General features: G+C 40.3%; 1 protein-coding gene across 1 annotated transcript in view; it reads right to left on the bottom strand.

Moving 5' to 3' along the window:
- brinp3b (bone morphogenetic protein/retinoic acid inducible neural-specific 3b) overlaps window positions 1-5,650 on the bottom strand; it is a 40,990-nt gene extending 35,340 nt beyond the window's left edge. Inside the window, exon 1 of the mRNA XM_053499344.1 lies at window positions 5,442-5,650. Coding sequence (XP_053355319.1) covers window positions 5,442-5,650 — 209 coding nt within the window. The remainder of the gene's footprint in view (window positions 1-5,441) is intronic.
- Between the last annotated feature and the right edge of the window lie 6,083 nt (window positions 5,651-11,733).

Here is an 11,733-nt window from a genome sequence, read left to right as displayed (position 1 = left end):
GTCCCCCAAACGTCCAACATGAGCTGTCCCTCTGACGTACTCTTCCTAATCCTGTCCAACTGTCCTGTCTCTTCCTGTCTCTAAACCATACAGCATGGCCAGTCTCACCACTGTCTTGATACTCGCTAATATTTTTCTATACCACAGAACCCCATTCCACCCCATTCTCCACCCATTCCAACCTTCCTGCCCTCACTTCCTTACTTCTTTCCCCTGGACTGCTGACCCCGAATACTAAAACTCCTGTACCTTCTTCACCACCTCACCCTGTACTCTTACTGTTCCACTTCCCACCCTTCCATTGTAAAACCGTTGTGTAGCAGGTTGTAAGGAATTAATATCTTTGTGAGAAGGTTTGACAAATCAGAAGGTGTGTTTTTTTATGTCATGGTAAGATGGTTAATGTTTTTTTTTAGTTACACAATAAAACTGTTTAAACTTGAATGCATGATTGTGCAATTATTATCAGTTTTTTCCTGCATTATTACTAGTATACCACCATCAGTATGAATCTTATACTAGTATACTTATTATCATTACGGAAATAATTAACCAAATTTCTGAAACCAACCAACAGATGTTAATTAAATGTTAATTAAATTAATAGTACTTTGATTTTAAATGCTTGTGCAGAATCTACTAAATATGTTCTTTTAGGTTTGTCACATCATTTAAAAAAAAAGTCAGGTTTCATCGAAATATTTTTTTAAATGGTTGTAAATTGTGAAAGGTGTTGCAGTAATGAAAGAAATCAATCAAAATTAAAAAAAACTGTTTAATTAAAAATAAATATGATTTCAGAACTTTAAGTAACTGTGCATGACTATTAATAATGCATTTTTTAAATGTGAAAATGTATTTGCTTTTCTTACAGTGTTGATGTCAGATTGTTGTGTAGTGAGACTTATTTTGGAAATTATCTTTAAAAAGGTGATTAATGGTAAGTAAAAGTTATAATCCAGTATAAAAAAATAAAAATTTTCATGCTTCAAATGTTTGAAATCAAGAATCACCCACCTATTTTTTTTATTTAGAACATACAACATACCATTTAACTGTTGCTAACATATACTAGCAAAATTGCTTCCATTCAAACCGACACCTGCCTCTTCTACATCAGATGCCATGCATACAGAGACAAAGTCGATCAAAGTCAGTATTGAGTCATCATGATCAGATAATGCTAGATACTGTGAGCATGTTTTAAGTAAGGTTCCCTTGGCTCCGGTTTAAATCAGAGTGGCTACATTAGTTACCCTGTTGTGCTGTAAAAAGGGAAACATTTTGTCTTCTTGAAACTTCAGAGTTTAGATGCCAAAGACCCCCAAAGATTCATGTTTTAATGTAAGACAGGTGAATGGTAGCCATATATACTGCATGGCCAAAAAAAATCACCATTTCAGAAGAGTCCAACTGCATCAAGCAAAGAAAACAACTAAGGAGATTTTAAATATCTGAACCCTTCGACACATGCTAAAAACCTGACAAGATAGTGCTGAATAAGTTAAGAAGAAATGTGGTCAGGAAAAACATTCGGTGAAATTGTACAGTAAAACATTAATAGTAAAAAAACAGAGCAATGTTTAATTAAGGAAATCACTTTTAAGTGTGATCTATCAGAAAAAATTTGTTGGGAGCATAAAGATTGGAGTTTGAAGCATTGGAAAAAAGTCATGTGGTCATGTAGTCCTGAGCCTATTCCAGAGTGATGGGCGAGTCAGGGTAAGAAGGGAAGCGCATGAAGCGATGCACCCATCATGCATAGTGTCCACTGAACGAGCCTCTGGAGGTAGTGTTATGATCTGGGGTTGCTTCAGTTGGTCAGGTCTATGTGGCAACCAACTGAAATCAGCTGATGATCTGAATGTACTGAATGACCAGGTTTCCACAGCCATAGTCCAGGACTCTTGGACTAGAGGAATCATCTTCACACATGAACCTGAAACCAAACTGTTCACAGTTTTTTTTCCTTTTAGGCCAGGCAGTTGATTTCCACACAGGACACAGTTACATACACTACCACCACCAGTCTGAAATGTTGACATGAAGTAGCCATGTGACACCAAATTCTGACTCTTTTATGTCGCAGCAGAACCTGAGATTCATCAGAACAGGCTAATCTTTAACTAAGGAGTTTGGATGATCCTGTGCTCACTGTAGTGTCAGATTCCTGTTCTGGGCAGTTAGCAGTAGCAGTAGAACCTGATGTGGTCGTCTGCTTTGGTAGCCCATTAGGAGGGGTTTTGAGATGTCTCTCCTCAACACGGTTATCAAGGGTGATTTTTTTGTGTGTCAACTTGACCCAATCTGCTAAGAAATGATCAACTGTAGACATTCCACAAAAAAAAAAAAAAAAACATTTTCAAGATTTCCTCTGGTCTCCCAGCGAATACCCTGGCGTATTGTACTGTACTGTACAAATGTACTGTATAATCCCTACAGGAATATGACTTGGTAAATCAAAGCCAAAACCCACACTGAATACATGACTCATAATCCCACATATAGAGTTAAAAAAAAAAAAAACATACGACTGTACGCACCAGTACACTGACAACACAGTGACACAGTGCGACTGTAGTGTAAAACAGCGAGCTGTTAGAAATGAAAAAAGCAGCGTGAGATGAGAAAAGGCCACAAAAGCAATCAGCAGACAATCTGGCTCTCCTTTCCACCTCCTCCTGTTTGTACCGCTTGTGTTCCACACTTCCCCTGTACACTTGGCCGACACAGACAAGAACAGTAGGTGGGATTTGATTGTGCTGGGACTTGAAGAGGCTCAGCAGGGAGCCAGGTGCTAAACACACTGTACGGCTCTTTTTTTCCCTCCCTCGCTCTGAAGCATAACCCACCTCTGGTGTTACGACCTGATACGCATGAATTGTTAAGTGTATAGCATGGACGTCTCGGAGGAAGGTCTTTTAAGTGTTGTTTATAATCAGCAGGATGTTCCTTTAATACACTCAGCAAGTGTGCCTGATACGCTTGAGTCAATACGTCTCTCTGGACATTAATAATTTATCTTCTCCGGTTCATTTTTTCGTGCTACTTTTCGAGCCAGATCTTTGCGCTCGTCGCTTAGAGTTACTGTATCTCAACTCGAGGACACTGATAGATTCACTTGTATAAAACAGCATATCATGGCAATGATCGATCGCATTTAGAACATGCTCGTTGCTACCCGGCAGCCCAGTAAGAGGTCCTCAGAGGTGCAGAGGTTTGGTGAATGATGGATGTGGAAAATGGCGGATGATATAAAACTGAGACCCGGGTCAAAAGGTTCTCGTATCCAACCAAAAGGTCTTCGCTACAGTACGATCCCAAAAGTACGTAAAAAGACCATGTTCACTAAAATTCAGGAATAATGCAGAACTACACACACAGAGTTCGAACCCTGGACCCTGAAGCTGGGAGCTATTATCAACACCTCCTACACCACTTCACTCACTCTAATATCCCTTTTTCTTTTGGCCAATACAGTATCAGAGTGATGTCTGTGATATAATTTCATGTAGGTTGTGTTATAGATGGAGCATTTTAAAGTTTCTTGCTCATTGGTCAGTTTTGAGGGGCAGGTTAGAATGTTCTTTGCGGGTTGCATTGGAAATCTGGTTTTAATTCACTGTTTGAGTGGCTTTTGGTTGTTTTTATTGAACACTAAGTTGTTTTTAATTGGTCAATAGGATGTGTTCAGGGCTGGGCTACATTGGTCATTTTGAACTGGGTTTATTGGTTTTTAGCCTGTTTGGGAATTTATTTTGTTTGGCTTTTATTCTGGTTGATTGTCCATTGAGTTGTCATTCGGGTTGATTACCATATAATTGTTGTTTGTAGGAGGGTTTTTTTTTGGTTTAGGCGGTGTTTGAACGGTCATTGGGCTGTCATTTGGACCTGGTTTAATCACCAAACTCGATTTTGGTTTGTCTTGTTTGCCATTTGGTGGTTTAATGTTGGTTTTCTCGCTTATTTTTCGAGCTGGTCTGTAGTTAAATATGGTTGGCCATTGGGACGTGTATTACGGGTGCAATGAGAACAACTCAATATCCTTGTGAGAACGTATTTGACACTTTAAATACATTCTCACAAGGCCATTGAGTTGTGCTCATTACAGAAATAATCAACACTAGTTCTGAAACCGAAAAAAAAAAATTAAAGGTCATGCACAAATACAGAACAATGACCCAAAAATACAGAACAAATACAGAACAATGACCCAAAAATACAGAACAAATACAGTACAATGACCCAAAAATTAACTTCAGAAAGACTTTGCGATGATAGCTTTGTATAGTCCATAGACACATAAATAAATAAGTGTGAAATGAGGAAAATCCTGTAAGGAAATTCCCAATCGACAACTACCAACCCAATCTCTTTCTTACAGTAGGTAGGTTGGGGTTTTCTTTAACTCCCCCCCCCTCCCCCCCTCCAACTCTTCACCCAAAAAGAAAAATCTTTCCCAACAGTGTTTGACTGATGGTACTCCTAGTTCGTAACCTAGTGAACCAGTGTAAGGATATATTTAATGATGAGAATTTCAAAGCACTTATGTAAGTCACTCTTTATAAGAGCGTCTGCCAAATGCCGTCTCTACATATCAAAAGGAAGGTGCTCTCTGGTGCAGTGGCAGTGAAATGGGATTTTGAGCTGTTTTGAGCTGTTGCTTTGTGGGTTGTTTTGAAGTTAGTTTTGATTTACCAATCGTTGGTTTTAACAGGTCGTTGAGATATTTTGGGTGGATTTGGGATTGTATTCCAGTAACGTTCAGTGGTTGTTATTTTGTACTAGTGTACCCGTCGTTGACAGAAGCAAGCGTGTGTAAATTCACTTATACCACTTAAGCGCTGTTATTTCAGCAGTGAAAATTTGATTTAATCCCAGTAAAAATATTCAGTTTAGCTTTTCTAATTAATGTCTACTGTATTGGTGCAGATGTGTGTTTACACTGAGCAAGTACCTAATAGTAGCTTATTTTAAAGTAGTTTATTAAATCTGGCACATAACTGTTCATAACTTCACTTATACTCAACATTTTAATTTCATTTATAGCACAGGTTTAACTTCAGGAAGATATCTAAGTACTGCAAAAGTTTCATTAAATTCTGTTCAGGCGGTTTTGCGTGATGCTGTTACAAACTCTGGCTGGACAGACATACAGACATACAGACAGGAATTTTTCTGAGACTGGTTTCTGATCCTCTGATGTATGAAACATAAAGATATAATTGAAAGGGAGTTATGACCAATGTACAGACAAAACCTTTTTTTTGTTGTTGTTGTTTATATAGATTATTTGAGATGTGGAGGATGTTCATTATTACTTTTGTAAGACCAAACGTTTTTAAGTTTAACTTTCTTGCTGTCTGCTGCAAAATTAGACTAAAACAAAAAACTGAATAAACTGAATCAGGCTTTAATTAAACCCAGTCACGTGACTGTACCTGTAGATCTTGTAGCGCGTGCTGAAGCCGTGCTGGTGTCGCTCGGAGAACTCGGTGAACTCGTGCGCGCGGCGGAACGGCCCTTTGTCCGCCAGCAGCCACGCGAGGCGCTCCGCGAGCCCTGCGCACGCGCCCGGGGCCACGAGCAGCAGCAACACGAGCAGCAGCAGCAGCACGAGCAGCGCGCGGAGAGCACCGTGCCCGGCCATGCATCCGCGCGTGCCGCATGCCCGCCGCGCGCGCCCAGGTTTGCGTGGCGTGAACGCACCTCGCGTGTCAGGTCCGGAGAGAGGGAGAGACGTCACAGACTGATGCGCGTCGCGTCCAAAAAATCACAGGTGGTCGCATTTACAGAACACACACACCCACACACACACACACAGAGAACTTACTCCGTCTCTATTTCAGATCATTGCAACAAAAAAAATAAAAATGAATAATAATAATAAATAAATAAACAAATATATAATTAATTAAATAAACTTTTTTTAAATGCTCGCTAATAACAGAAATGTCCTCAGTTCTACACGACTCCAGGTAAGTCCACTGCACGTGAGGAACGAATCCGATCTGCAGAATACGCGCGAGATCCACGCTCCGCGTCTTCTCACAGCTTATAAAAGTGTCCCATCAGACTCTAAACTCGGACCCGTCTGATCTTCGGGGGTCTGTCCAAGGATTCCGACAGATAAACAAGTTTAACAGCGCAGCACGGAGCGCGCATTAACCCCCCGCGCGCGCGAAGGATGAAACCGGATGCGTTCGTGCCTTGTCGCTCATCTGCAGGAGGAGAGGAGTGCACGCGCGCCTACTGCACTTTCAGAAACGCTCTGCAATTTAAAGAGCGATCTCTCTCTCTCTCTCTCTCTCTCTCTGTCTCCCCCTCCCCTCTGTTTGTCTCTCTCTCTTTCTTTGCGCGTGTGCGTGCGTTTTTAAATCTGTCCTCCTTTTCATCCACATGCATGCACATGCTTCATATTATAATATACTGTGTGTGTGTGTGTGTGACCTGGAGCCTATCCCAGGAGACCTAGGGCATGAGGCTGGGTACACCCTTGATGGGGTGCCAATCTAAACACATACACACATTCACACACTAGGAGCAAATCATTAAATCCGAACCCTGGACATGCAAGGCCACTTTGCCACTGTCTATACAGTATATAGGAGCATTACAGTGGCCCATTCTGTTTCCTTGCGCATCCAGGGGGCGGGACATAAAGATCAGGCTAATTGTCAATCACAGATTGCCCGTAATGTGTGAATAAGTGTGTGTGTGTGTGTGTGTGTGTGTGTATGTGTGTCCCCTGCAATGGATTGGCACCCTGTCCAGCGTGTACCCTGCCTTGTGCATAAGTCTGGAATAGGTTTCAGGCCACCTGCGACCCTGTATACAGGTTTATGCAGTATAGATTGACCATGAGTGACCAGTTACACCTACGGTATATATTCGTCTAGGAACCACTGTAGTACAACTAGGGACCTTAAGACTAATGGTGACCATTGCATTTATTCCCAATTTACAACCGTGGTGGGAACTCCGGTCAACATTGATTATATAAGCAGTGGTCAGTAATGCATATAACTATATATATATTAGAGTAAACTTCATAGAAAGCCCAAGACATGACACCTTTTGCATGTTAATCTATGCTTAACTTTATTTTAGAATACTCAAAAAAATGCTTTTCTATGTTTTCCTTATGACCTTTGACCTCCTTGCCCTGTTTAACCAAAGGGTCTCAGAAAGGAGTGAATAAGTAAACCAGGCTGTTTATGCAACAAATGAACCCGTAACTACTTAATTCTTGTATTTCCCTTTGATTGAATCTATATTAGTGCGATACAGTGTCATATATCATTAACGTTATGAAAATTGCCCGAGTTGGCCGTGACGTTGCACTCCATTAACACGGCGAGACCTGAGCACGCCTCGGGTAATGAAGTCACTCGGTTCAGAATCAACTGTTTGCCTTTTTTTGGTGGAAATTAAATTCCGTCGTCTGAAGCGGCACATCTATTAAGAGGCACAGAGAGAAAGATGAGGAGAGGCAGGAGAAGAGAATGAGATAATGAAAGGGAGCTAGAGAGGGATAGGGAGAGATAGAGAGAAAGAGGGAGGGGGAAGAGATATGTGGAGGGAGGGAGAATAGAGAGGTAGGCAGAAAGCAAGACACAAATGGGGTGAGACAGAAAAGTGACAAGGACAAAGAGAGAAACTGATAGAGAATAGGAGACGAAATCATTATTGCGCCATTAGGATTTAAAGCTGACGTTATAGCTCACGGTGTACGCAGCATAGTTTCATTTCTTAAGACAAAAGGGAGGCTTTTGTTTGGTATATTTAAGACCGCAAAATTATTCAGCAATAAAAACCAGTCATAACATTTGCAACAACAGCTTCAAATGAACACTTGCTATAATACAGCATTGTTGGGGAGAGAATAGTTTTGTCTTTTTCTTTTTTTTTCTCAGAAATGCTTTAATTCAGATAAGCTGGCAGAATTCCAAGCATAAATTACTAGCTTCAAATCTCACTTCGCAAACTTTTTTTTATTTGGTTTCTTTTCTTGTTTATTGTCTTGTTGCATAACCCAATATTCATCCAGGTCCTGATGCGGTACTGCATCCCCATTCGAGCTGTGAATCGTTGAAGAAAACCTTTAATTCGATTCAATTTGTACTTTGGGCATTGCAATTTTCCTTTTGATTCGATTCTATTCGATTCAGTAGCATTAAAGTTTATTGTCTCATTTGTCTCAGGCAGCTCTATATCTTAAAGTTTTTTAGGTATGAAAAACTATGAAAAGTACATATATGCATTGAATATGTGTTGAAATGCTGTGTTGCTAATGGTTTAAATCTCAAGTCTCAAGTACAATGCGATGATTTTTTTTATTCCTTGCTAATACTCCAGTATTGTCTCAACTGCCCTTGAGATCCTCAGACTAAATACAGAAAAGTGAAGGCATGGGAATCGATTCTGAATCAAAACCAAACCGTTGATTCATTCAACAAAAGATCAAATAACATGCATAATCAATTAAATAATATCAATATACTACCACCACCATGCTTCTCTGAACTGAACCCAAAACATCTTATTTTTCTTTCAGTCTGGCCAGCAAACATTATCTCAAAAAAACCTGTCCAGATCATCCAAGTTGCTTATTTTGGTTTGCAGTGTTTTTTTCCCCTTCTCATGAATTCCACATTAGGCTAGAAAGGGTTTTTTTTCCTTGGGTTTTTTCACACTTTCTGGCAGAGTTGTCTTTGTACCTCTTTTTTCAATTCACCACTTTTCCGGCTCTTTGTCATTCCGTAATAACGGCTTTTATACCAGTTCAGTGAAAACCGAATGCCTTGAAAATGACTTTGTGACGTTTTACTTCCCTTCCCGTCACTTTTTTTTCTTTCTCTTTTTTAAACGTCCTGTGATTGTACCATAATAAGCTTGTAGAAACTTTGCTTCTTTAGCCTGAGAGAAAGGTTCCATACGAGTGCGTTTTAGCTTCGCTCAGGTCTGTCTGTGTTCACCCAGCTGAATCTAATTCTCAATTAAATTTGGTTAATTCGAAGGGCAACTGCTGAGCGAGATCAGTGATAGTGTCGAGGTATAAATTTGTGCATTAAATAAAGTAATTAAAAATGTAATTTGTAATCAGAATTAATGTTTTGTCTCAAACCACGCGGTGTGACAAATAAGGAATAACAGTGGAAACCTTCTCAAATACTTTTGCACACCACTGTGTACAAAATCTGTACCTTGAACTGCCAGTCTGTTATCTGTATGCAAGGCTTTGGAAATAAATTCAGGTTTATAACAATAATGCGTAATTATAATTATGATGAATAATGATTTTATAAAATTATTATTATTACTGTATACTATGAGAAAGAAGTAACAGAAACAAAAGTGGTTTACTGATCGAAGAGGGGGAAGCAAAAACAGATAAAAGTCATAATGTCTGAGACGAGAAAAAGGCAGATAGTCAATGGGATAAAAATGATAAATAAGTGAAATACTGTATAGTGAGCTGATGTTCAGGCTCATTGTCTTCAGTACCCCATTTACGCGTCCGCATTTTGAACTCATAAGCTTAAGCTGAGCGGACTTCTTGAAGAAAATTCATAATACAGAGCAACATTGATGTTTACTTCGAGAATGTCCAGGTCACAAGGCAGCAAAACGTCTCCCGACCATTGTGCTACCGCCACCATGCTTTACAGTTTGTTTCAAGCAATAGCAATAAGACTGCGAAATAAAAGCAAGATGAACTGCATTTGGCTTGGAATGATGAACCTTTAGGCGAGGTCTACAGTATTCTTTACTTGGAATTTTTTTTTAAAGTCCACTGCAGTTGTTTCCGTGAACATTTAGTGCCTGATCCTTGATTAAAGACCATTCGTTTTAACCATGAATCATTTGGGCTGTTCCTGGGAGGCCAGCGATTTAGACATGAACATTTACATTTAGGCATTTGGCAGGCGCTCTTATCCAGAGCGACTTCCATTTTTGTCTCATTACACATCTGAGCAGTTGAGGGTTAAGGGCCTTGCTCAAGGGCCCAACAGTGGGAACTTGGCTGTTGTGGGGTTTAAACCTATGATCATCCAAACCATAGTCCAATGCCTTAACCACTGAGCTACCCCTGGCCCTATGCCACATGAAGCAGGCAGTCCGATCGTGGCTCCGGTGTAATGAGAAAACATTCGACCTTGATGGTGTCCAAGCACTAGTGAGACATCGTGATAAGTGTTTTAGTGTAGCAGGGAATTATATAGAGAAATAAAAGGAGTTTTTACTCTTATAAGTGTGTTGAAAGTCTCGCTTTGACTTGAACATACAAATGCGCATTCCACTCCCAACCCCTTACATACTTCACATTTGCTATAACGCTAACCCTAGTCTTACAGTATGACCCTGTGTTTTATTTAATAAGAGAAGGAAGGGTGAAAGATTCAGCTGTTGAAGTGAGAAAGGAAGAAAAAAAAGACTTGCTTTAAGGTTTCTTTGGCTGGTTCGATGAGTCTAGAGGGGTTTAAAGTTGTTTTACTCAGAACGTTTCATGAAAGAGAAAGACCTGCCTCGTAGGGTTTCACATAGAAGCTGTAAGGGACAAAATGAAGTGCCTCTTTTTTTTTTTAAGGCAAGCACGAGAAAAGAACAATAACATAGCCAAAGGGATGAAACTAAAAACCAAAAAATGAAAAATGGAGTCATGGAAAGAAGAGGGTGAGAAAGAAAGAAAGAAAAAACACTGAGGCACAGTCTCAAATATCATCTATCATTCTGGAAGGGTTCTTCAGACTGGCCTTCTTGGGAGCCTTTGGACGCAGCACGTACACAGCTTTACAACCTGCTTGCGCATTAATGCGAAGTAAAGTTTGCAGCTTTAAAAGTGCGAGGAGGAAAATGTAGGCGAGGGCAAAGAGAAAAGGGAACGCGAGGAAAGACGGACAAGGGGGAAATGAGAGGGAAAAATACAGAAAGCTGAGATCCAATAGGAAAGGATGCGAGGAGAAAGAACGATGAAACGAGACGGAGAGAGAACGAGAAAGGGGTGAGCCAGAGAAGCGAGACAGACTTCAAGAAGCAAAAGACAGTGAAGAGCAAAAGAAGCAAGGCAGAGAAAGAGGAGGAGGAGGGGGAGCGAAAGAGCGAGAGAGAGAGAGAGAGAGAAGGTAAATCAGTCCCCTAAGGCTGAAGCCTGGTATAGGCCGGGGTGGTGTGTGTGTACACAGTAATTGAAACGCCTATACCTCCGCACTTCCTCGCTCGCGCGCTCTCTTGCTCGTTTCGCTTGTTCCCACTCATCTTTTTTCACGCTCTGTTCCTCATGTTATCTCCTTATTCGCCTCTCTTTTCTCTTAGCTCGCAGTGCGCCAAAGCAGCTCCTGGAAACCAGCAGAGAGATCACTCATGTAGATTTCACCTGACAAAATGCGAGCGAGCGGGTTTGCTTCGGGGCAACAGAGTAACGCGAATGTGTTGTGTGTGTGTGTGTTTGTCTGAACACAAATCTCAGTAGCAGAATAGCCTGTAGGCATAATTTCTGATGCAACAACATTGGCTTTATTATTATTATTATTATTATTATTATTATTATTAATAAAATCATTATTAATTAGGCAAACAACACTATGCAGCATATCGTCCAACTTATAGTTTCCCTAAAATAACGACAGCATTAAATGTTGCAGTAGTCCAAGCATTACATTATTTATTGTCTGAAAATCTTCACGATCTTTTCCAAAACCGTCTGATTATTGCCAAGGATGGCTAAAGGGA

This window comes from Clarias gariepinus, chromosome 1 (assembly GCF_024256425.1).
Source record: "Clarias gariepinus isolate MV-2021 ecotype Netherlands chromosome 1, CGAR_prim_01v2, whole genome shotgun sequence".
NCBI lineage: Eukaryota > Metazoa > Chordata > Actinopteri > Siluriformes > Clariidae > Clarias > Clarias gariepinus.
Note: the sequence above shows the minus strand (reverse complement) of the source record. Positions and strands in the feature narration are given on the sequence as shown.